Source organism: Nuphar pumila, chromosome 3 (genome assembly GCF_984573655.1).
Source record: "Nuphar pumila chromosome 3, dmNupPumi1.hap1.1, whole genome shotgun sequence".
In the NCBI taxonomy this organism is placed as follows: domain Eukaryota; kingdom Viridiplantae; phylum Streptophyta; class Magnoliopsida; order Nymphaeales; family Nymphaeaceae; genus Nuphar; species Nuphar pumila.
The window spans coordinates 14,907,910-14,935,543 of record NC_143251.1 but is presented as its reverse complement, the minus strand read 5'-3'; the positions used below and the strand labels follow the sequence as shown (position 1 = coordinate 14,935,543).

At 39.8% G+C, this 27,634-nt stretch overlaps 1 protein-coding gene across 1 annotated transcript; it reads left to right on the top strand.

The window, feature by feature from the left end:
* Positions 1-21,263: 21,263 nt before the first annotated feature.
* On the top strand, positions 21,264-24,376 carry LOC149842087 (tubulin alpha-1 chain-like). Its single transcript, XM_089998888.1, has 3 exons — positions 21,264-21,471; positions 22,881-23,115; positions 23,202-24,376. The coding sequence occupies exons 1-3, from the start codon at positions 21,379-21,381 to the stop codon at positions 24,227-24,229; spliced, it is 1,356 nt and encodes a 451-aa protein (XP_089855014.1). The 5' UTR covers positions 21,264-21,378; the 3' UTR covers positions 24,230-24,376.
* The last annotated feature ends 3,258 nt before the right edge of the window (positions 24,377-27,634 follow it).

Sequence of the window (27,634 nt, the reverse complement as noted above, 5' to 3'; positions counted from 1 at the left end):
GATGTGACATACAGACCATGTGTGACATCATGACCATAAGCGAAGTCATACATATCATCTGATTGATAGTAATCACCCTTTTCAACAATCTTGTCTTCCTGTAACTGATCATACTCGGGGTATAGTTTTGACATCACCTTGCAAACCGCCCACCATTCATTTCTATCTGACTTCCTTGTATTCGGATATGAAGTATAGTAAACTTGTTGAGCTTGCGATGCTAATATGAATGGTTCATATGTTCCAAACATTGATTTATGATTCACCTCCACAATGTCTGAGGCTTTGTCGACTCTTGTTGCTGTGGGATCAAACCAATGACACTTGAATAAAGTTATTGTGTTATTTATGCCTAAGTAAGTCAACTCCATTATTTCTTCAATAACACCGTAGTAGTCAAGTTTATTTTTACCGTAACTGTTATCCTTGACACACACGCCACTATTCATCATTGACTTATTTATACTGTAGTCTTTTGTATGGAATTGATAACCAATTACGATGTACCTATTGTAGCATTGCACAACTTTGGTCGAACCATTTTGTAAATCACATATTCTTTGGTCATTAACATCACCATGGCGGACCTACAAGCATAAACAATGACTGTAATCACGACCAATTAAGTAACATATTGTTGTTTACACGGAAAGAATGCATGCCATCATCCTTACCAACTCTTTAAACCATGCCCTAAACTTATTTTCACGTTCTTTCTGTACTTCTGAATCAGTGAGATATGAAAGTTCTCTTCACAACTCTAGATCAAATCATCTTCACTTAACAAATAATTATATTACCGAACCATGTATGTACGTAAAGAACTTAGTATAACATATTATTTATACTTACTTGACATAGGAGTCAACCTCTGAGCAATTAAAAAGGATATAGATTTGTGCTACGTCTTGCTCTTGATCTTCCAAGAGACTTGACCGGTAACTGCTAAAGGCATACATAAGTGGTTTAAATATCCATAGTTTTTCAGCCACAGTAACTTGTTCTCCATCAACATTACGAGGTGGGCAAGTATAACGTGATGAAATGTGAGGCTCAAAGTACATAGATGAGAAATTTGAAATTTCTTCTAAAGTGTATGCCTCACAAATTGAACCCTCCACTGTTGCTTTATTCTGAACCTTTTTTTTGAGGTCAAACATGCATCTGTCAACAATATACATCTCGTAATACAATAAATTTCTAATAGCATTAGAGAGAAAAATATATACCTTTCAAATGGGTACATCCAACGATATTGCACAGGACCACCAACTCTAAGTTTATATGGCAAGTGTATGATCACATGTTCTATAATATCAAAAAATGTTGGCAAAAATATCTTCTCTAGCTAACAAATAGTAGTGACGACAGAATCCTCAAAATTCTTTACCTCAGTTACTACAACTTTCGATGCACACAATGTTCTAAAAAATTGACTCAACTCAGATATTACCCCCCATATAGGTTTGTCTAACATATCATGGAATGCTAGGAGAATCAATCATTGCATAATGACATGACAATCATAGCTCTTCAACCTATATAATTGTCCATCGTCTATCTTCACAGCCTGAGCAATGTTAGAGACGTATCCATTTGGAAATCTCAACTGTCTCAACCATTGACATACCTGTTTTACTTGATATAGTTCAAGCACGTACCTTGCCTTTGGTTTCAGTACTTTGTTATTATACTCTTTGAGTTCCAATTCTGGTCTTTTACATATTACTTTTAAATTCATATGAACCTTCGGATTATCCTTTGTTTTCTCTTTGACATTCATTACCATATTGAACACATTATCAAACATATTTTTCTCCACATGCGTCACATCCAAGTTATGTCGTATCAATAAGGTCGGACAATATGGTAGTTCTCAAAATATAGATTTCTTTGTCCAATTGTGATCATTCTCAAATCCAAGGAAGGGCGTCGCACTACGGGCATATGTCAGTCCATATGAAAAGTATCACAATCGTCTTAAAATCTCTATGCCAGACAACCATGTAAGTGGACCTTCTATTTTAGTTGTACCTACTCAGAACACATTCCTTTGTCATCAGAACGGATGGTCACTGGATAGAAATCGACGATGACAATCAAACCAACACGGCTTCCTTCCATGCGTCAAACTAAAAGATTTTGTATCCTCCATGCAGTACATGCATGCCAACTCCCATGTGTGCTTCAACCAGATAACATATCATATGCAGAGAAGTCACTAATTGTCCATAGAACAATAACCTTCATATTGAAGTTTTATTTTTTGTGGGCATCGTACGTAAAAACACCGTCATCCTATAGTATTTTCAGTTCATCAATCAATGGCCTTAAATATACATCAAGATTTTGGCTCAGAGACGTTGGACCAGGGATCAATAGAGACAAGAAAAGATTTTGATGCTTTATACATAAGCTTGGAGGAAGGTTGTATGAGGTGACAAATACAATTTCTAGCATAAACAAAAATAGTTTGCAACGAACCCTGTCCTAAACAATGATTAATCCACCATTGACGAACCCAAAGAACCCTGTCCTAAACAATGAACTTTATCCCAGAAAAGAATGCAATGTCTTTTAAAAAACATTGAAGAATCGTGAAGAAGAGGAGGGCACCCCTCTCTCTCACCCTTGATTCACCTCATGTGTGTGCTACCTTCATCAAAGAAGTTGTCATTAAGGGGGTGTCTCCTCTGCCGACCTGTCGGAAAAACTGGCTGGGGCTTTGGCCCCTGCCGGCCGGCCATGGTTTGCCAAAAAAGAACGGTAGGCCCTTGTCGGTCGACGGAAAAGAAAGAGAAGGAGAAGAAGAAGACACAGGAGAAACAGAGAGGGGGTGAGAGGTTACCTAAAAAGGGGCCGACGAAAGGGAGAGCATCGACGTCAGGTGCAGGCGACAAGCGAGGTGAGTGAGGGTTCGACTATGAGAGTCGAGCGAGGAAGAGGGTTCGGGAGTCCGATCGAAGAGGGGGTGTAGAAGGAGAGGGAGGAGATCTTCGGCATGCAGACGGTGGTGGTCATGGAGGTGTCGCGGCTCCGGCCAATCGACAAACGGGGAAGGAAGGAGGACGCTTTGACCGATCGGCAAACGCGAAGAGGGAGGAGGTGGCACCGCAGACGGGGCTCTCGATGGCGGCACACATCGATGGCACACTGCGGCGAGAGAGATGGAGTGAGGGAAGAAGGAGGAGGTGAAGGAGAGAACTCAGGTGGTGGGCGGCGGCGACGGTTGTGTGCGAGGGATGAAACAGAAAGAAAAAGAAAAGGGCTCGCATTAGGGTTTTACAGAGAAAATTAGCGACAAATTAGCGATGAAAATATTCTGTCGTAAATTAGCGACGGCGTAGCGACGAAAAAATTTTATCGCTTTTCCGTCGCGAAATTGCGATGGAGTTTGAGACGAAATATTTTTGTCGCTAATTAGTGACGGATTTTGAGACAAAATTTTTTCATCGCTAATTCCACAACTAATTTCAATTTTAAGGATGACTAGTTTTCTTTAGCTAATCCATCGTAAATTGACGACAGATTATTTTCATCACAAATTTTTATCGCTAATTAACATTTTTTTTTGTAGGATGGTAGCTCGAACCATAAAGGTAATAGGCTTACATTCACTCTAAGATGTAGAACATTTAGAACACACACATACATCCAAGTGTAACAATCTCAAATACGATGATAGCAATATCGAGTGTTTTCATTACTCCAAATCTATACTACTTATAAAGGCCCCATAAGGGGCATTAGAAAGCCAAAAAATTGTTGTATTGTAACATTTTAATGACTAAGGGAAGTAGTTTGGGTTGAATGTAATATACTAAAACGTTCCTTTTTTTTTGTTTTTATAGTACTCACGTCGTGCAACATTTGTAACATGACAAGGTGAATGATGTGATTTTATTATCATTTATTAAATTGGTGGTGGTATAAATTTATTTTAATAAAGAGAAACTAAAAAAAGCCACTTACATGGGATTTTATAGGGACGTGAGAGAGTGAGAGTGTTTGATGTGTGTGTGCACGCGTGTGTATTTACTCGGCATTTTTTGTGTGTACTGGTGTGCATATGTGTGTTGGTGTGCATTTGTTCATGACCCATTTGTAAGGACCCGTTTGAATGACTTGGATGTAATGTCCAAATCGTGATAATAGCAATACGGGTTCTCTCTCATAAAAATTTATTAAGTGATTCTGACAAAGTAGTCTTGGAGATTTTTAGCAATAAAATAAAATAAAATAAAATAAAATTTTGAAATATATAAAAAACATGACATACATGACATAATGGATTAATGTAGCCCTCAACTTCCCAGTGGGTGTGAAATTATTAGGGAACTTTCGGTTGGATCATTCAGAATCGCTTTCTCAGGGAAACCTGAGAAAGCTATTCCAATAGCCTGAAATCTCATGTTCAACTGAACAAGAGATTTCATGCAACCCGTGATTTCGAATCAAACGGCCCTTGGGATTTATAATCAGAATGATTTTAAATCATTCTGATTCTAATGTTACTATGTTAGATTCCCTTGAAAAAATAATTTTGATTGCTTTCATCAGACTCAACGAAGGTGTGGTTTGGCTAATAATTGTCTAAAAAATACTTTTTTAATGAAAGAAAATTTATATTGAGAGAATAGTAGCAATATGTGTAATACACTAGTCATTCCCTAACATCTAGGGCTGGTAAACGAGCCGAATGAGTAGAGCTTGAAGTGTTCAAGCTTGGTTCATTCTTGCGGCGAGCCAAGCTGAGTTGAAGCTCATAATTATCCCGAGTTAAACCAGTCAAGTTTGAGCCGGTTTGTTTATACAAAAAAAACATTGTCCTAGAAGAAACAGGAATAAAAAAATGCATTGTCTCAAAGCTAAAGTAGCAAGATTTTACCACTAATCATATTTTTTGCAAACAAAATAGTTCAATCATATATTTTACATATACTATATAATATAAATATCTAAAAAAATGTTTTTTAACTATTTAACAATCTCATAGGAGTCAAGTCAAGTCAAGTACCTACTGTTCATGTTCATCTTGCCGAGCCTATTTTACGAGTTTGAGTAAGCTCTTTACAAGCCAAACATGAGCTCGTGCCACAAACTACTTGGTTGTTTCCCAGCCCTAGTAGCAATTACCCAAGAACTTAGACAACAGGCAGTGGAACCATCTAAAAAACCTCATAAAACATGTCTGCACATAGGGATGGCAGTGGAGTGGGGCGGGGCGGGGTGGGGGACAAGGTCTCCACCCCCGCCCCGCCTCAAGAAAAATAGGATTAACATATAAATAGTCAAAAAACCTATGTTTGGATAGAAATAACATCAAATTAAATTCCAAAATCTCAAAACTAACTCAAAATGGTGTTTTAGCCTTGAATCTGGGCTCACACGTGCCTTTATCGTGATCTCCTCGAGTTCACCTAGATGTGCTGCATTAGTTCTCTGGGGGTCAAAAAGTTTCGTTTTTAAGAGCATGTCTTATTAGTTGGATTACCATAATACTTGCGGACTTTCTAAAAAGTATAAAAAATTATTGCAACAATGTGTCTAATCATTTGTCGAGCCCAAACAGCTTGAGTTTGATTTATTTAGCTAGTTTACCAGCCCTAACATTCTTATCTCTTAAACCATCTTAAAAAAAGAAGATTACCTAGTAGAAAACATTCTTTAGATGATAAGAAATTAACAACTTGGGCGTCACTAAAACCTGATGACAAAAAAAAAATTAATGGTTAAATTGGTTTGATCTAAAGCATGATTGTAGCAAATAACCATTGATAAACACATGCACAGGTTTAGATTAAGCAAAAAATATTGGCTGATGTTATGGCATCCTCTATAAGTGTGTCACCTAGAGGTTTCTCAAGTGCACTAATTTTTCATAAGCAAACATTATTTAAAACATTGGGGTCGGCGATATGAACCAAAAAAAGAAAATCATTCTGGGTCTTCCACATGGAGAAGGATTCATGTGGAAGACCCAGAATGATTTTCTTTTTTGGTTCATATCGCCGACCCGAATTGTTTTGGGATGAAGGCGTAGTTGTAGTAGTTGTTGTTGTTGAAACATTATTTAAAACGTTGCTAAGCATGCTTTAATATTCACATGAAAATGTGGCTCAATTTTGATAAAATCGATGAGTCGGCCCAACCCGGCCAATTGGGATTGAATTCTCAGTAACAAGACAAGGACGTCCAGGGCTGCCAGTGGATTGGATACAAAATCCAAATCATACAATTTAAATCCAAATCTGAATAAGAACCAATACGGTAGGGTTGCCCCAAAGAGGTTTGGCATAGTGAGATGGGGGCAGGTGGTCTAGGTTCAAATCCTAAGGGTGTCACCCCTTGTGCAGGCAAAATAGGGTGACCCTCTCGGGGGCAAGGGGTAAGCCCATAGAGTTTTATATTGTAAAGACAACCGCAGGCAGCGCGGCTAGGTTTCTGATCCTGTGGGCAGTTTCTATGTGTAAATATAAAAAAAAAATAATATAGTAGGGCTGAATGTATGTGGCTATAAAAAAAATTCTCACTTCATGAGAGATGAGATTGTCTTGATTCACGCCATTCAAAAAAAAAAATTATTGTAGCTAATAGATCACCCCATTCCAAAAACTACTTTTGAGCCAGGATTAACCAAATTAAGTATCACTAACCAGTTTTCAGGATTGCCATTAGTCGTCTAACTCGTTGTTATAAGCTAACATGTATGGTTCCTGATTGTGAACCCAAGTTGCCGGTAAGCCCATCTGCGGTCAGACCCCTTGATCTTCCAAGCCAGCAGCTTCGAAAGAGATTACTTGTGGGGGTAAGAAAATGTTCCTAGGGATCCTGCACTTCGGGCCCCCTCCTTCAAATTCTATTGATTAGAATCTGTCCCCTTGTGATTTTTCTTGTTTCTCTGGACTCCTCCCTATGAATTCTTCTATTGAAGATATTACTGTTCTTGGGACAGCGGAGGATCGGGGGAACCTTTCCGCTTGAAGGAGGCGTGCTAGCTAGGCATGTTCGGCCCCTGTAATTTCCTTTTCACAGGCACTTTTCAGGGAACTTTGTTTAAATTTCTGGATCAAGAGCTTATATTCAAGCCCGAGTAAGTCCCGGAGTCCACTTGGTTCAAGTTGTTTAGTGGATCAATATATTTGAGTTTAAGTTGGTTAGACCCACTCTGTGATCCGCTGTGTGGACCGGGTTAGGCATGTAACTAAGTTGCACTGGTTAGGGAAACCAGGAGGATATTTCATACATGGTCCTCTTTCATCATTATGATTCCAGCTGGCATTCCAAAGTTGATTGTAGAACCTTCGAAAGATATGTTCTATTTCCCGTGGTCCTCACCGTCGGCCACAATCCTCCTCCACCATCAACGTAATTTAAAAGAGGATTATTACAAAACTCATATGAAAAACGCAGATAATCAGATCACATATATTTACATGGTTCGACAATAACTGCCTACTACATCCATCAAAGAAAAAATGACTCACTCATTTATTGTTATCTCACACACCCGGATGGCTACAATACATTGATATAAATAGGAGACTCCAGCCAATTCAAACAAGCAACAAGAGATAGACTCAATCTCAACCGAAATCTCACCCAAAAAGGATAAAGATGAATAACATGCTAATTAAGGAAGTTACCATAAACCTGAAAGAAAAAAAAATCTCAAACTTGCTATATAGGAATAACAAATGTGAACTGATGAGCATGTGTATCCACACGGTGACATTCTCCCCCTCAAATTGGTGTGCAGATATCCATCGAACCCAATTTGTAACTCAGTTTGTGATGGGGTTCACGGCTTAGGGATTTAGTGAAAATGTCAACCAACTTATCTTTGCTTCCAACATATGACGTGTATACTTCTTTAGCTTGAATCTTTTTATTCACAAAGTAACAGTCGACTTTAATATGTTTAGTTCTCTCATGAAAAAATGGATTAACTCCAATGTATATAGCAGCCATGTTATCACACTTGAGTTCCATCGGTTGAGTCATTTTATACCCATATCAAGCAAGAGAGCCTTAATCCAAATGAGCTCGCATGTACACACAGCCATGGCGCAATACTCCGCTTCAGCACTAGATCTAGCAACTACAGACTATTTATTACTCTTTCAAGTGACAAGATTACCACCAACAAAGGAACAAAAGCATGTTGTTGACCTTCTATCATTAGGGTTTCCTGTCCAGTCAACGTCAATGAACCCGACAATGTCAAGGTTTTCATTTTTCTTCATAAGAATCCCCTTACCTGCGCTCCCTTTAAGATATCAATGAATTTTGTGTGCAGCTTCAACATGAATGGATCGTAGCTGATACATGAATTGATTGATTATACTCACAGCATAGGTAATATATGGGCAAGTAATGGTCAGATATATTAACTTTTCCATAAGTCTTTGGAAGCTCTCGAAATTGGCAATAATATCTCCTTCATTTTTCTTTAGCTTGCAGTTAGCTTCAAGGGGAGTTTTGGCCGCCTTTGCTCCAATTACTCCAGTATCTTTAAGAGGATCTAGAGTGTACTTTCATTGACACAAGAAAATTCCTTTATTCGAATGTGCGACTTCGATGCCAAGAAAATACCTTAGTTTGTCAAGATCTTTAATCTCAAATTTGGCATGCAAGATTTCTTTGGTTTTCTGCATCATAGTTTTATTATCACCTGTCAGAATTATATCATCAATATATACAAGCAGAATAACATTGCCCTGAGACGAACAATGCACAAACATAGTATAATTAGCAGTACTGCGTCTAAATTCGATATTAATAAGAACCTCACTAAGTTTGACAAACCAAACCAGAGGAGATTGTTTGAGGCCATAAATAGACTTTTGGAGTTTGCATACTTTCTCAAGATCACAACTATATCCAGGCAGAAGATCCATATACACTTCTTCTAACTCGCTATGAAGAAAGGCATTCTTCATAACTAATTGGAAGATGCCCCACTGTTTATTAGCAGCAACTGAGAGGAGAATATAGATAGAACTCATTTTTGCAACAGGTGCAAAAGTTTCAGTGAAGTTAATACATTCTTTCTGAGTATACCTTTTTGCAACCAATCTTTCTTTGTACATTTTCACAGATCTGTCACTATTATATTTGATTTTATATATCCAATGACATCCCACTATTTTTTTCCATGAGGTAGTTTAACTAATGTCCAAGTATTGTTTTTAAGTAACGCCTTTAATTCCTCATCCATAGCCGATTTGCACTGAGGGTCTTCATGAGCTTCTTTGAAACTTGTTGGTTCATGGTGAGCATTGGTTTTGGCCAGGTAGGAACGATACGACATGGATAATTTGTAGAGGTCCAATTGATGTTCTATTGAATGTACTTTCGAAGATGATCAGTGGTACAATAGGAATAGTAGTCTCTAAGTTGAACAAGTGGTCTAGTGGGTCGAGATGACTTCCTGATGTTACTGTTCTCTTGAACAAGATTGGTTGTGGGCTGACTTGGGTTGAAAGTAGTGACAGGATCTATAGAAGAAGAATTTGGATCAGGTTAAAAAAAGGGTATATATCTGAATCTTGAATAGATAAGTCATTTTGGCCATTGAGACTACACAGGTTAGGACATGAGTCACCAAGGTGTTCAGAAATCGGCAAAATGGGACCTGGTATGAGACTTAACATATCTGGTTAATTCTCCCCCTCATTGGGATACTAGAAATAGGGTTCATTTTAAAAAAACCTTACGTCTCTTGACACCTACAGTTTTTTGAAGTAGGATCAAAGCATTTGAACACCTTCTTTGATGAAGAATATCTAACAAAAACATATTTGACAACACTTTTTTTGAGTTTGTTTTGAAATTTTTCTTCGATATGAACAAAGCGCTTACAGCAAAAAACTTTCAGATGTTTGATGGAAATTTTTTGATTTCTTAACCTTTCCATAGAAATTTCATTTCCCAAACTAGAACTTGGGATCTGATTTATGAACATGCTATAGCTATGGCATCAGTTCAATATGGTTGAAGAATGTTTATGTGAAACATGAGAGACCGAGCAACATTGAGTAAATGATGTTTTTTTCTTTCAACGACCCCATTTTTTTAAGGGTTCCTGCGTACGTATTTTGAGGCATTATCCCTTATTGCTTCAGGAAATCATCAAGAACTTCATTATTAGACCTCAAGAGTTTGATCTTCTGATCATATTAAATAAGCACAAGATTATAAAACACTACAAGAATTTTGTAGATTAGTGACAGACGCTATCCGACGTTAAGCCATCACGAATCTTTCGCTGAACTATTTAGCGATGGATTGGCAATGGCTTAGTGATGGATAGCGTCTATCACAATTTCTTGGTCGCTAATTAGTGACAGAACTGATATGTTGCTACTTTTAGCGCTAATTCATGATGAATTAGTGAATGTCATGATCCGTCGCTAATCCGTCGACGACGAATATGTATCTGTCTCTAATATCCGTCACCAATTTAGCGACAAATTAGCAATGGATTACATTCTATCGTAAAATATCGAATGATTTAGTTTTGGAGATAGATAAATATTCGTCGCTAAATTGGCGACGCATATTATTCATCACCAAATACTATCATCATTTTGTGATTGAATTTCTTCGAAAAATCTATTGCTGAATATTAGCGATGGACAATATCCATCGCTAATCCATCGCAAAATTTAAAAAAAAAATAAAATAATTTTGTTTGAAATATAAATATTGAGAAAAAATTTCTCGTTATACAATTTATATAACCTGTGCATAAAAAATAAAGTACACATAAAAAATACATATACAAGGTAGGTGAAACAAATTTAACACAAGTTATAAGTGAAACAAATTTAACAACCCAGTATAATCATCGTCAAGTTCTAATTAGTTACAAGTGAACATATACAAAGAGTTTCGTTTGAAACAATAAGTACGGGAAACAAATTCAACACATAAAGCTAATCCTCGCCAAGATTCGGTGCATCATCCTCTTCATTGTCTCGATCTGCCCCTCCATCCATAAATCCATCAGTTCCTCTATGCTAATCATGTACAATATTCTACAAGAGAATCAAAATGTTAGTATTGATAAACAAAATATAATGAAATAAATTAGATGCAATGCACCTATTATAAGGCAATCAAAATAACATGGCTGAATGACACATAGACTAGCAATAAATTGAATGACGTTAACAGAATTCAGAGGTTGTCAAAAAAATTTCATAGTCATGAAATCATGCTTATATGTGTTATAAGGCTGTCAAAAAACTTTTATAGTGATCCAATCATGCATATATGTGTTATAAGGCTGTCAAAAAAAATTCATAGTGATTCAATCATGTATATATGTGTTTTAAGGTTGTTAAAAAAAAAATTATAGTGATTCAATCATGCATATATGTGTTCTAAGGTTATAAAAAAAAATCATACTGATTCAATCATTTATATATTTATTCTAAGGCTGACAAAAAAAATCTTAGTGATTCAATCATGTAGATATGTGTTCTAAGGTTGTCAAAAAAATGTCATAGTGATTCAAGCACGCAGATATATTTTTTAAGGCTGTCAAATAAAGTTCATAGTGATTCAATGATGCATATATGTGTTTTAAGACTGTCAATAAAAGTTCATAGTGATTTGATCATGCATATATGTGTTATAAGGTTGTCAAAAAAATTACATAGTGATTCAATCATGCATATATGTGTTCTAAGGTTGTAAAAAAAAAATCATAGTAATAAAATCATGCATATATGTGTTCTAAGGGTGTCATAAAAATTCATAGTGATTCAATCATGTATATATGTGTTATAAGGCAGTCAAAAAAAAATCATAGAGATTCAATCAAGCATATATGTGTTATAAGGTTGTCAAAAAAAAATTATAGTGATTTAATCATGCATATATATGTTCTAAGGTTGTCAAAAAAATTTCATACCGATTCAATCATTTATATATTTGTTCTAAGGCTGATAAAAAAATTCATAGTTATTCAATTATGCAGATATGTGTTCTAAGGTTGTCAAAAAAATGTCATAGTGATTCAAGCATGCATATATATTTTTTAAGGCTATCAAATAAATTTTATAGTGATTCAATCATGCATGTATGTGTTCTAAGGCTGTCAATAAAAGTTCATAGTGATTCGATCATGCATATATGTGTTGTAAGGTTGTCAAAAAAATTACATAGTGATTCAATCATGCGTATATGTGTTTTAAGGTTGTCAAAAAAAATTATAGTGATTCAATCATGCATATATGTGTTCTAAGGGTGTCATAAAAATCTTATAGTGATTCAATCATGTATATATGTGTTCAAAAGGTTTCAAAAAAATTTATAGTGATTCAATTATGCATATATGTGTTCTAAGGTTGTCAAAAAAAATTCATAATGATTCAATCATGCATATATGTGTTCTAAGTTTGTTAAACAAAATTCATAGTGATTCAATCATGCATATATGTATTTTAAGGTTGTCATAAAAAATGTATAGTGATTTAACAATGCATATATGTGTTCTAAATGTGTCAAAAAAATTTATAGTGATTCAATCATACATATATGTGTTCTAAGGCTGTCATAAAAATTGTATAGTGATTCAATCATGCATATATGTGTTCTAAAGGTGTCAAAAAAATTTATAGTGATTCAATCATGCATATATGTGTTCTAAGGTTGTCAAATAAGATTTGTAGTGATTCAATCATACATATATGTGGTCTAAGGTTGTCAAAAAAAATTCATAGTGATTCAATCATGTATATATGTGTTCTAAGGTTATCAAAAATTTTTTATAGTGATTCAATCATGCATATATATGTTCTAATGCTGTCAAAAAAAATTTATAGTGATTCAATCATGCATATATGTGTTCTAAGGTTGTCAAAAAATTTCATAGTGATGCAATCATGCTTATATGTGTTCTAAGGTTGTCAAAAAAATTTCATAGTGATTCAATCATGCATATATGTGTTATAAGGCAGTCAAAAATTTCATATTGATTCAATCATTTATATATATGTTCTAAGGCTGTCAAAAAAGTTCATAGTGATTCAATATTGCATATATGTGTTCTAAGGCCGTCAAAAAAAATTTATAGTGACTCAATCATGCATACATGTGTTCTAATGCTATCAATAAAATTTCATAGTGATTCAATCATGCATATATGTATTCAATTATGTATATACGTATTGAAATCTAACGACATGAAACTAATGACATGAAACTTTAAATATGTATTAAGATAAACGTTATACGTACCTGACAGGCAGCGAAGCTCATGTTGAAGGCAGACGAAGTTCTTCTGTCCCCAAAAAAGTTGCGCAACTCATTATGGACAATGTTGAGAATGACTTCATATAAAAAGTCATGCATTGTGTTCTGAAGAAGCTGGCGGACACCATCTCAAGAAATAGCAGGGTCAATTGAAGCTAGGAGTTAATGCTGAAGGAAGAACTCTGAGAGCCCTGGCTGGATGAGGCAACGACTGGGTCAACCAATTTGTATGCTTTTGCATTTGCATTTTTCTTGTTTCTTTTTTGCAATGCATTTTAAGCTGCATGTGATGCTTAGCATTAAGCATCGCGTATTTTGCTCGACTACGCACCTGCAATGCGCATTACTTTTGTCGGCCAAAGGCAAAGACACAGGAAGAAGCAGAAGAAAATAGGTTGCCGACCAAAGACAAAGACACAGGTAGGGGGCTTCGCTCTGCCTGACAAAAGGGGAACACAATAGGGGCAGAGCCCCCTCCCCCTGTCGGTAGAAGAACCACTCAAGTAGGGGCTTCGCCCTCCCTGCCTGACGTGAAAAGACAACAGTAGGGAGACAGAGCCCCTGCTGGCTGAAGAAACAAAGTGGATAGGGGGCGGAGGGGCGGACTGTCGACTGAAAGAACCAAGGACAGGGGGATCTGCCCACTGCCGACCGAATGAAAACAAAGACGGGGGCTCAACCCCCCATCAAGAAGCAACAACAGCAGGGGGGTGTACCTCTACCAGCCAAAAGAGAACAAAGGCAGGGGGCTCACCCCCCTGTCGGCCGAACGAAAACAAAGTTAGGGGGCAAAGCCCCCTGCCGACCAAGCAAACACAAAGGCAGGGGACGGATCCCCCTGTCGTTGTTGCTTAAACAAGGGCAGGGGGCGGAGCCCTCTGCCAGAAAGGACCATCGGTAGGGGGGCGGGGCTCCCTGCCGACAGGTTGGAAAGAGGGACAGGGGGAGGCACAAGGGTACGGGAGGCAATGAACAAGAGAGCTCACCGTCATGGACGTTGGTGGACATTGGTCGAGTTGTTAGAGTGGGAGGAACAAGTGGTGGGTCACCTGCGGGGTCGTTGAGGGAACAAGGGGAGATGGCGGCGATCGAAGAGGGGGTGGTCGACGATCGATGGTCGTCGGTGGCAGTAGGGAAGAAGGAGACAATGGTGGTGTTCGGAGGGGTGGTCGGCGGCTTTGGTCGTCGGTGTCTGCTCAAAGGATGGGAGGCAACAGAGGGGGATCGAGCGAGGGAGGAGAAAGGGAGGTGGATCGGCGGAAGAAGGGAGAGTGAGAGAGCAGGGAGAGAATTTTGTGTCCTAAATGAACCATTTTACATCGAAAAGTATTGATGGCTTAGCGACGGATAAATTCTTTCTCAAATTTTGTCGCTAATTAGCGATAGAAAAATTTTGTCGCTCATTCGTCGCGAAGTTGCGACAGATTTTGAGACAAATTTTTTTCATCGCTAATTTCATAACTAATTCACATCTATCACTTTAGCTCAAGATAAATAAGTTGTAAGTTATATCCGACATCAAAGAAGCGGAGAATAGAGACGCCTCTTCCCTCATTGATACGTAAATTGAAAGTGTTGTTTGCGTGGTCAATACAGATTATTAGTAGCTTTCTCTTTAACAAGGTTGAGGTACCAAAGGGTATGTTTGATGGCTTATTCAGGAGTAGACGAAATAAACATAAAAAAAGAGACATAACATTGGTTTTGCTTGTTGGTAACAATTGTACCAAGTCCAATGTTTGTTTTAAACTTACTCAAATGTTGTGTTCCAAATGTTTATTGTTTGATGACAATGCGTTAGACAATAATGAACCCCATTCATCTCAACCACCCTTTTCATGCCCCCCTTTTTCCTTCGGTCCCTCTCCACCAATCAAAAAATCCCTCAATGTGGTTGTTCCCTTGCGACTTACATTGTACAGTTGCACTTAGAGTCTGTTTTGCTTTTGTTGAGTCTGATGTAAGTTGTCCGGTTCAGGTGAATCAATACCCCGAAGGGGAAGCCCGTATACTTGAACTGTAATAGCCTGCAGACAAAAGTGTGAATGAAGTAAATGTGTTGAGCTTTCTTTTGTTCACCCTCGTTGTGATTGAAATTTCTCTCCCTCCATTCTCTCTTGCTCTCTTGCACTCTGATTACAAGCTTCCGCGATCGACAATCGAGCTAACTAGTAGGCTTGCGGTGGTGAGGAAGGACTGTCGCACCGCGCTGGCCCATTAAAGGAAATAGGCCCGTGACAAGTGGTACCAGAGCCCGTTCTCGTGCTGGGGAAGGGACTCCGGAGTCGGTGTCGACATACACGTTGACAGACTGCGATTTGTGAGCAAGACATTGTGGCACCTTATCAAAACTTGCGCAACACCAAAGGCAAGGCAGTTGCCAAAGCTGAGGAGATGAGTTCACCTCATGGCTAAGAAGAGTTGGCTTCAATTGTTAACAGGCTAGTGGAAGAGATGACTTCGCATGAGGAAAAGATTTCACGCGCATGTGAATCATTCAATGGAATGAATGATGTGGTGGCGAGCCTACAAGAGCAGGTAACCTTATTAATGGGGCAGGTCACTTCGTTGACGACTATAGTGGCTGATTTGCAGACTGAAGTAGGGGAGCTTCAGTTGAAGAACAGTACGTTGCAGCGGACGGTGACCCTAAATGGCGGAAATGATGAGAGGCCATCAAGGATTGATGTGCCAAGACCCGCAAAATTCAATGGTTCTCGTGACAACAAGGCCATTGAGAACTTCTTGTTCTAAGTAGAAGACTATTTGGATATCTAGAATGTGACCCTTGAAGATCTGAGGATTAAGGCTGCAGTGGCCTTACTTAATGGAGATGCTATCGCTTGGTGGAGGCGGAAGCGTAATGACATGGAGATTGGTCAATGTATGATAGACACCTTTGATGACTTCAAAATAGAGTTGTGTAACTACTTCATGCCAAGAAATGCGTAGAGACAGGCATACCAGATGGTTCGTGAGCTCAAACACTCTGGTTTATTGCAAGAATATATCAGAACGTTCCAGAAGCTTATGCTGGAGTTACCCAACATGCCAGAAGATGACATGCTCAATTGGTTCATTGTGGGACTTCAGCCATGGGCACAGTCTGAAGTGGAAAGGAGCAACCCCCGTATTTTGGAAAATGCATATGTGGCGGCCGAGCGCTTAGTTGACACTCAGCGTAAGCCTTTCACCCCATCAACCAAAGTCGAGAAGAAGCCTGACCACAGAGGCAAGAAGGGTGAGCGACGCAATGATAACGGTAAGGCGTCGACACGCCATCAATCCGAAAAGAAACAGAACTTCACAAAGCATAACAATAGCAACAATGTTGCGGTTGTGACATGCTGGTTCTGCGGTGATAGACATACCGTCAGGCAGTGCCCAAAGCGCCTCGTAAAGGACGACGGGAAAGCCAATCTTGCACAAGAAGAATGGAGCGATACTGGATGCAGTGATACTGAAGCGATGCAACTAAGGATGGGGGGCATGCAATCGATTAATTCAGCTAGAAGTTGCGCGGCTAAGAACATACAGGTCAGTAAGGAACTTATGTACGTAGAAGTCATTATGAATGGAAAGTCCACTTCAACAATGATAGACTTCGGGGCCACACATAACTTTGTCTCTCGGAAAGAGGTAGAGCGATTGGGCTTGAAAACTGGGTCAAAGCAGAGGACCATCAAAACAGTAAAATCTGAGGCCAAGCTCATCCTTGGTGAAGCAAGAGATGCGGCTACTCAAGTGGGGAGTTGGGTCGGCATAGTCAACTTCTCTGTGGTGCCCTTGAACGACTTCAAGGTGATTCTGGGTATGGAGTTTCTGCGAAGCCAGAATGTTATGATGCTGCCAAAGTTTAACACATTGACGATCATGGGGTCAGACTTGTCCCACACAGTGCAGTGCCTTACGCAAAAAGGCAAGTCTTCAATGTTATCGACAATGCAACTAAAGAAGGGTGTCAAGCATGGGGAGCAGACATTCTTAGTTGCAGTGCGTGCAGATGAAGAAAAGGTAGAAGCAGCAGTGTCGTTGATTCTAGCCCCACTATTGGTGGAGTTTCGGAGGGTGATGCTTCTGGAATTGCCAAAGCGTCTTCCGCCAAGACGTGAGGTCGACCACAATCTTGAGTTGACTCCGAGAGCGAAGCCTCCCGCAATGGTTTCATACCGTATGAGGCCAACTGAACTGAAGGAGTTGCGCAGACAACTAGACGAAATGTTGGACGCAGGCATTGCTTGTCCATCAAAAGCCCCATTTGGTGCTCCAGTCCTTTTCTAGATGAAACATGATGGCTCCAAACAATTATGTGTGGATTACCATGCTTTGAACAAGGTCACAGTGAAGAACAAGTAACCATTGTCACTGATAGCGGACTTGTTCGATCAGCTAGGCAGTGCCCGTATCTTTTTCAAGCTAGATCTGCGATCGGGTTACTGGCAGATGAGGATTGCTGAGGGTGATGAGCCTCTACCAATTTCAGAACGTCATTGGGATAACATCTCCACGGACTTTATTGTTAGTCTACCGAAGGTAGAGGGCCTCGGTTCTATTTTGGTTGCGGTGGATCGTTTCTCAAAGTATGTCACCTTCATCCCAGCTTTTAAGGAGTGCCCTGCAGAGAAGACTGCAGAGTTGTTCGTAAAGCATGTGGTGAAGCACTGGGGCATACCAAAGAGCATTGTAAGTGATCGCGATGCTCGCTTCACGGGCAAGTTCTGACATGAAGTATTTCGGCTACTTGGCTCTGATTTGTTGTTTTCAACAAGCTTCCATCCGCAGACAGAGCGCATCAACGGGATACTTGAGCAGTACCTTAAGCAATTTGTTAGTGTCAATCAGAAAAATTGGGTGAAGCTCCTTGATGTGGCACTGTTTTGTTACAACCTGCAGAAGAGCGAGTCTTCTGGCCACAACCCGTTTGAGATAGCCACAGGGCAGCAACCACTGACCCCGCACACTCTTGCTGCACAAGAAAAGGGAAGGTCATCATTCGCCTATCAGTTTGTTCGCGACTGACACAAGCAGAATGAGTTGGCGAAGGCATTCTTACACAAGGCGAATAAGCATCGTCGGCCTGCGGGGTTCCAAGTTGGGGACCAACTGTTGGTGAAGCTATATCCTGGTCGTACAGGCATCTTCCGCGGGCGACACCGCGGACTGCTAAAAAAGTATGAAGGACCCTTCACCATCACAAAGAAGGTGGGCAAGCTGTCATACAAGTTGGAGTTGTCCCCAGACTTCAAGGTGCACTCGGTGCTTCACGTGTGCAACCTCAAGCAATTCCATCCAGATGATGGAGACCCGGAACGCGGCGTGCCACAACGAGCTCCCATTATGCAGAGGGCCCCGGCAGCACAACGGGCCGAAAAGCACCTCAGTCAGATCATTCGCCACAAAGTCAACTACTTGGGGGAGGCGAAGAAATACTTGGTGCAGTGGGAGGAAACAACAAAACCAACGTGGGAGCCTGCATTCTGAATGAACAGCCGCTACCCGACTGAAGTCAGAGCTTACCACGAAACAGATGACACCGAGGACGGCACATGATTTGAAGGGGGAAGCATGTTCTCTTGCGACTTACATTGTACAGTTGCGCTTAGAGTCTGTTTTGTTTTTGTTGAGTCTGATATAAGTTGCTCGGTTTATGTGAATGAATACCTCGAAGGGGCAGTCCGTATACTTGAATTGTAATAGTCTGCGAGCAAAATTGTGAATGAAGTAAATGCGTTGAGCTTTCTTTTGTTCACTCTCGTTGTGAATGCTTCTTGTGATTGCAATTTCTCTCCCTCTATTCTCTCTTGCTCTCTAATTACAAGCTTCCGCGATCTGCAAGCGAGCTAACTAGTAGGCTTGCGGCGGTGAGGAAGGACCATCGCGCCGCGCTGATCCATTGAAGGAAATAGGCCCGTGACAGTGGCTGCCATGGAAAAAAATCCGATCATCAAAATTTCCATCTAGATACATCCATTTTCTTTTCTTTCAAAGACGTTCAGGTCTTTTGCAAAGATGATCCCCCCCACGGCAATGTCGTCATCTTTCACTGGACAAACTCCTCATCTCAAATCTCGGCCTCCATCGGCCGCTGGAACTCCCTCCTCTCGTCCCTTGCCAGAAGAAATGAAGGTGGTGGTGAAGGCGCCCTCTCTGAGATGATCTCTTTAGAGTCTTCAAAGAGACTAAAAACGAAGAATAAGGTGGTGATTTACTTGATAGAACATAAATAACGGGCCAAATACGGAGGCGTGTTATTCTGCACGTTAGCCACTTCCAACATCCGTCAAAAAGGCGATTTTTTGTCTCGCGCGATGGACGAGACACACCATGAAACGTGCCCTAAATACAACTATGCTTAAAAATGGTTACTCTCGGTGGCTTCTCAGCTACCTTAAAATCATGATATTATCGCTTTAATATCACGAGCGATGTAAAAAAACTAAGCGACATTTTTAAAATCTGGCAATATTTTTCAAATTTATGATGTTTGGCAATAATCTCGTGACAATACCGCCTGATTTTAAACTATTGGGACTATGGCACGAAGCCAAGGCTAGAGACGCACAATGACTAATGAGCCGAGCTATCTTGGGCTTGGCTCCAGCTCGGTTTGAACTTGTTCTAAAAAACAAATGAGCGAAGCTTAATCATTGGTTCAAACTTGATACATGTAAACAAGCCAAGCTTGAAAAGGCAATTCAGCTCAGTAAGCCCGATTAAACTCAGCTCACATAATTATATAAAAATAGATTTTATATATGTATATAATTTGTTTCATAATGTGATCACAAAGAGAGGTCCTTACCTTTATGGATAAGTCTTTGTTGACACTGGCATGGGTTCAAATTCCACCCCTTTCTTTTCTTTTAAAGAAGGATTTGGCATAAATTTTAAAAAGTTATTTTAAATTAAAAGTTTTTAGCTCAAGTAGTTTAAAAAAATAAATAAATTAAAGGTGTTCAGCTTGAGCTAATTCCGAACAAAGGTTGTTCAAGCTAGAGCTAAGCTCGAACAATCAGATTTTAATCTCCAGCTGAGCCAAGCCAAGCCATCTCTGCATCCCTAGCTAAGAGCTGACAATGACAAAACCATGCTATTATGTCGGGCTTACTGGACCCACCAAATGTTTGAAAAGGTAAGTTTTTGGTCGTGAAACACGGTGATACTTTAATTTTTTTTGTGGTTTTCTCCCATGTTTTTAACAGCAAAATCTTTAAAAAAATAAATAACAGGAAAAAAATGAAAGAGCAGTTATTTTAGCGATATTATGCCGATGCAAACATAAAGACCATTTAATTCGTATACTAATTATAATATTGTCATATTTTAAAAACATCCTAATATTTGAGCTTTTAAAACGATAACTAAAATATTGCATTTCATATGCTATTTTTTAAATATTGTCGATATTTGTTGGTACAGTAGCCTGAAGAGAAGCCCATATCCAATAATTGCATCTTGGGCGAGTGGACTGAGTCGGGTCAGGGTTGACCTGATACCTATCCGATTCATAATGAGTGGGTTCTGTGCTAGTTCTGGATCCAACTCAAAACAACATGGTAGCAGGATTCCAGATCCAGGTATGATCGGATCCTACCGATCAAACATATTGGTTTTAGTGTGAAATAGATAAAAAGAATCGGGTCTGACCCGATTCTGACCAAGTTCCGTAATAGGATTCCAACACGAATCCTATGATTAAACCCGACTTTAGCGTTCCGATTCCGGTCCGTATTTGAACTTTTCAAAAAAAAAGAAATAGGGGCATTTTGGGCATTACAAACAAGGTCTCTTGAGATTCAAAATTCGTCTTTCTAAGGGCCGAAACGGTAAATTTTGGGCATTACCAGGGTTGGTTAGGAAGTCCAATTGGGTCACAGCTGGCAGCCGAACGGGAAATCCTGGTTAACTAACCGCGGTTAACGCCCAACGGCGAAGCCTCCCCCCCTCCTCTCCCTCCTGCCCGCCTATAAAAGGTGAAGCGATGACGGGCTTTGCAGCGGTAGCATCTTTGAGGGATTGAGCGGGAGGCGTCTTCGTAAACGCCTTTCTTCTTCCCCACATTTTCCTTCGTGTTCAATCTTTCTGCCTTCCTTTCCCCTCCCTTCGCCGAAGATGAGAGAGTGCATCTCGATTCACATCGGTCAAGCCGGCATCCAGGTCGGAAATGCGTGCTGGGAGCTTTACTGTCTCGAGCACGGCATTCAGGTGATCATATATATCTCTCTGTGTATCGTGTTGTTTCCTTCATTGTTTTCGTCTCCTTTGGAGATCGTGGGGTGTTTGGGTCGACTCTTGTCGGATCTAGTGTAGAATGAGTGTTTTATCATGTTAGAATTGTTCTTTTTAACGACAGATCCAGCATCGATTTGTTCGTTTTATCATGATTGAAACCTTATTTTGTGAGATGTAGAGATGGATCTCTCTCTCCCTGTTATTTTTTTTGTTTCCTTCGTTATCTTCGTTTCCTTTAAAGATCTGGCCGTGCTAACGTCGGTTTTGCTCAGATCTAGTGCAGAATAATAGTTTTATCGTCCTAGCGTTTGTTTCTGCTAGATCTAGCTTATAGTATCGTTTTTCATCGGATCTAGCTCAGAATGGGATTTTTGTCATCGCAGTGTTTGTTTCTGTGAGGTCTACCCTCTAATATCGATTTTTGTCAGATCTAGTGTCGAATAAGAGTTTTATCATCTTAGGGTTTGTTTCTGAGAAGGTCTAGCGTCTAATATCGATTTTCGTCAGATCTAAAGCTGAATGAGTTTTATCATCTTAGGGTTTTTTTCTGTCAGATCTAGCGTCGGATGCCATCTTGATTGAAACTTTTGTGAAATCTACGGATAGATCTACCTCAATGTTCATTTTATGATTATGTTATTTGTATGGTGCATTTGCTTCGTTATGTTGTATTTTGCTTTGTTTTAGTTTTAGATCTATTTTCCGGAATAGATCTTATGTTCATCTAGTAACAAAATGCTATTATTATTATTATTATTTTTGAATTTTTCTTTCTTTCTCGTTCTTGGATGAGTTCTCTTCCCAGGAATTGAATCTCACTATTATTCCTTATGATACTGTCGATCTGTAATGAAAAGTATATATTTTTGTTGTTTCATTTTGTAGTTTTCTCTTTCTAGGTTCTGATCCATGTATAGAAGCGTGATTTTTTTTATTCCTTGATTCTTACTTTACCTTATTTTCATTCCTTCTGGAAATGGTTTACTTGCTTTGCAAAAAGTTTACTGCTTTCGAAGTTAACATCATTAACTTATTTCTAGAGGATGTTGTAGGTTCCTTGGTCTTGATTGTTTCTGTCGTGTCTGATATATGATTTGAATCACTTAAATAGTGAGGGTCTCATACATTTTTTTCTATAGGATATGTTTATTGTTGCTTGAATGCATCTTCTGATTTTGGTCTTTGTCTTATGATTTTCAATGCATCTTTGGATTTGGGACTTTGTCCTCTGTTTTTGAAGTATCTTAGTTCAAGGGGATTGATCTGGATGCCTTGGCGTATGTTCCATTGCTCCTACACATGAACGTTTGTTGCATTATCAAATTTGTTATTTAATAATCTTTTTTATATCAATTATAAATTTCTGATGTCATGCTGGACAGCCTGATGGACAAATGCCTAGTGATAAGACTGTTGGTGGTGGGGATGATGCTTTCAACACCTTCTTCAGTGAGACTGGTGCTGGGAAGCATGTTCCTCGCGCAGTTTTTGTGGACTTAGAGCCTACTGTTATTGATGAAGTAAGGACTGGAGCATACCGTCAGCTCTTCCACCCAGAGCAGCTCATCAGCGGCAAGGAAGATGCTGCCAACAACTTTGCGCGTGGTCATTATACTAGTACGTATATGTTGTTTCCGTGTCATTCCGTGCTATATTAAGTTTTTATGGGTTCTAACTGCTCGTTGATTTGTTGATCCTTTTAGTTGGCAAGGAGATTGTGGACCTTTGCTTGGATCGCATCCGGAAGCTTGCTGACAACTGTACTGGTCTCCAAGGTTTCCTTGTCTTCAATGCTGTTGGCGGTGGCACGGGCTCAGGCCTCGGATCACTTCTCCTGGAACGTCTCTCTGTAGACTATGGAAAGAAATCCAAGCTTGGCTTCACTGTTTACCCTTCCCCACAGGTCTCCACATCTGTGGTTGAGCCTTACAACAGTGTCCTCTCTACCCATTCTCTCCTTGAGCACACCGATGTGGCCGTCCTGCTCGATAATGAAGCCATCTATGACATTTGCAGGCGTTCTCTTGACATTGAACGCCCCACCTACACCAACCTGAACCGTCTTGTATCTCAGGTCATCTCTTCCTTGACAGCCTCTCTGCGATTTGATGGTGCACTCAATGTTGATGTCACAGAATTCCAGACCAACTTGGTTCCTTACCCTAGGATCCACTTCATGCTTTCCTCTTATGCTCCTGTGATCTCTGCAGAGAAGGCTTACCATGAGCAGCTCTCAGTCGCAGAGATCACTAACAGTGCCTTCGAGCCATCCTCCATGATGGCAAAGTGTGATCCTCGCCACGGGAAATACATGGCTTGCTGCCTCATGTACAGGGGTGACGTCGTCCCCAAAGATGTGAATGCAGCTGTGGCTACAATCAAGACCAAGAGGACCATCCAGTTTGTAGATTGGTGCCCCACTGGGTTCAAATGTGGCATTAACTACCAGCCACCAACGGTTGTTCCTGGTGGTGATCTTGCCAAGGTGCAGAGGGCTGTCTGCATGATCTCCAACTCGACTAGTGTTGCTGAGGTGTTCTCCCGCATTGACCACAAGTTTGATCTTATGTATGCTAAGCGTGCCTTTGTTCACTGGTACGTTGGTGAGGGTATGGAAGAGGGTGAGTTCTCTGAAGCTCGTGAAGATCTGGCTGCACTGGAGAAGGATTATGAAGAAGTTGGAGCTGAGTCTGCAGAGGGTGAAGAAGGTGATGAAGGAGACGAATATTGACCTGTGTTTCATGATCCTACAGCTGATGTTTCGGTTCCTATTTGGTTTGTTTGCTTGGTGTGTTCCCTTTATGGCCGTGTCCTTCCATTTCTGTTTTTACTTAAAGAACTTAATATGGTAATTGAACTTGGGTGAGTTTCGTATGTGTTAATAGGTGTTTTTCACCTTGATATCATGCACTGGCAGTGGATGATTTGATCTTAGATTTGCATCGAGTTATTTTCGTTTAAATCCTTGAATTTTATAGTGCAAATTCCTGAGTCGTTGGAAAATCTGTTGCATAATCTCAAGTTAATACGTGGCTTATTGGCACGATTTATCAAAAGGCAATTTGTGATTGCATGCTTCTCCTTAAATCCTGCGAAAATTGGTCATCGATAAACTTGTGATTGCTTATCCCATCTGTCACCAAGAGCTAGTCTTATCGTTGCAATATCTGTTATGACTGCTTATCCTTAGTTCTTACAATTGCTGAAGAGCCTCAATGACGCCAAGTGTGCGAACATACGCTTACACCTCTTGGCGCTGTCTTTAAATGGGATGCATTGTCTGGTGTTTAGAGTGCATCCTGCCAAAGCGGGACGCATCGGATGGCTGAATTGGCAACACATGGTCCAATGTATAGATGAATTGTTTTTCTATGTAAGTGAAGATCAATAGCTTGTAAGATTATTTTCTCTCTTTGTGCTGAACTATTCTTTTTAAAAACTTTCAGGCTTCGTTTGTGAAAGGGGTTTTACATGAGAATGGACGCAGGTTTTTAAAAAATTCTGCCTGTTCAGATTATGAGAAAATTGTGCGCTTTCATAGAGGTATGAACGGGAAGTACATAAAAAGTAGGTGAGAGAAAAACTGAAGCCAGCTTGTGCTAGCATGGCATTTTTTTTACCATGGTTTGACGTTTGTTTCATTCATGTTGAGAACATGAATGATTAAACGATGGTTGCTCAGCATATTTTCTCATATTATTTTTTTCTATAATAGAGCTGGAATATAATTAGGGTGTCTTTTTTTTGGATTTATGATATGAAGAAGCCGCAACTGACACAGACCTTGTATGGCTGGTATACCTATGGTCATTGTGCTAGGCAGTGTAAAACTCTGAGGCTAGGACCTTGCCCCTGGGGCTTATGCTGTGTTGGCTTGTGCAGAGGGGCAACACCCATGAGAATCAAACCTTGACTGTCCGTCTAACAGCCAAAGCCTCACCCCACGCCCTTCAGGCGGTAGCCAACTATACGCATGTTCATACGCCCCTTCTTTCTACAAACAGTTTTTAGCTAACCCAAACAGATCAGAAGCATGCTCATACTACCAAGCAGTCATGCAACCATCTATATTCCAGAGGGTTTTGAACTTTCAACATCCCATCACATGGTGATTTGCACATACTGCTCCTACCATTGCCACCATGTTGGACTTTTTGATCTTTCCTTTGTAAGTTACATGAAACAAACGAGTCTGAATCCCATGAAATCATATGGCACAAAATTTGTGCATTAAGCACCTGATCGCCCTCCATCAAGCCTTGGGCCCCACAACTGACAGGTCCTCAAGATAGAGGGTGATCAGGTGCGTAAGGCACAAATATTTGTGCAATCATATTGCACCTGATTTTTTCACGAAACAAACTAGGCCTGGGGTCCTGGCACTACCATTGCCACCATTTTCAACTTTTTTTGCAGAATTTCTTTGGATTTTTTTTTTTTGTAAATTAGTCATTGTTTTACAGGCTATATTGCAGAACAGTCTTAACTACGCCAGACCCCTTGGGACTACAGATAGATCAAATATTAACCATGGTTAAATGACCATGCTACCTCCTTGGGACGTCATTTCAAACTTTCAAATACAGTGAATCAAATACAATTCCAACAAATGTGTGGTTCTGGAGAGTCTGTGTAAGGCATACGAGGAGGGAGAATGTGTGCGAAGTGATGTAAAATGTGTAAATTTCCCATTTGTAACTTAAGGGCACCATTCCTACTCGGCAGAGGGAACTTCAAGGTTTTTTTTTTTTTTATGAAAGGCAAGCTAGGGTTAGGCAGACCCTACCAGTTACACAACATACCATTGGGTTTTGAACTTGCAACGTCCCAACGCATGGTGACGTGCACTAACAGCTCCTGCCAAACAAGCGGATCCCCCCAATGCGTTGTGGGTGATTGCGGGGAGGGGAGGCTTTCCCCTTGGATTATCCACAAAAAAAAAAACTGAAGGGCACAATTATATTTTTTTCTGCCATCTTCTAGGGATGTCAACAGGTCAGATTCGGGTCTGATCTAGGCTTACCAAATCCAACTTAATGGATCTGACCTAATCTGACTCGGATGGAAAAAGATAGGTCCAAAACCCAACATTTACAGTAAATCAGATTCAGATTTCAATGAAAAATTAATAACGAATCTAACTAATCAGATTCAGATTCGGGTCAGATATCAGATTACATCTGACCTGTTAACATCCCTAATCAGTTCTATAGCGTAAGCTACCTATAGTTTGAAGCAATGTTGTCAATATGGTCGGCTTGTATAGGCCGATACGTATACAACAACAACTACGCCTTCATCCCAAAACAATTGGGGTCGGCGATATGAACCAAAAAAAGAAAATTCATTTTAAAATGTATCACATCACCCCCTGAATCGGTTATTTTTTTAATAAATGTAAAAAAATACTAAAAATGATTTTTGTAATATTATTTTAACATGTGTTACGTTATGATTGACACGTAATAGTTTTTCAATTATCTTTTGGCTGATACAGAACGATTCATTTGAGTATCAGTATGCGGCCGATACAACTGAATCGTTGGCCAAACAATTCAAGGTCGATACCCATACTGACAACATTGGTTTGAAGAAAACCGTGTCCTGTGCCTTGTCTGTCTTGCTGTGGCTCATCATCCTCATTAGTAGGCGGATTAAAAGAACTTGTTAAGAGTTTTGGTGCATAATGATTTCAACTTGTTTTGATCGCTAAAACAAGCATTAAGTTAATGAAGTATTGTCGGTTTTTATGATTTCTCCTGAGGCTTATTACTTCATTCAGATTGATTTTAATCCTTATTTGACCAACACAGATCAGATTAGATCCAGGCCGTCCAACCTGTCCATATACATATCCAACATTGGCTCCAAATCTGACATGGGTTGTGAATGGTTTAAAACGTTATCAAGTAGGATGTATGTTTCTGATATGCGTTTTGATATGATGCCAGATCACCAGATCTAGGCTGGAACCAGGTTTAATTCTAAAGATTTTGTGATTATGATGCCACAAAGCCTTCTTTAGGCTCTGTTTGAGAGCTGCCTGTCGAAGGTAGCAGGAGAGAGAGTTATAGGGAATGATGGAACTGGGAGTTCACACCAGTTTCTCTGCTGATAGTCAGCAGCATGGACAAAG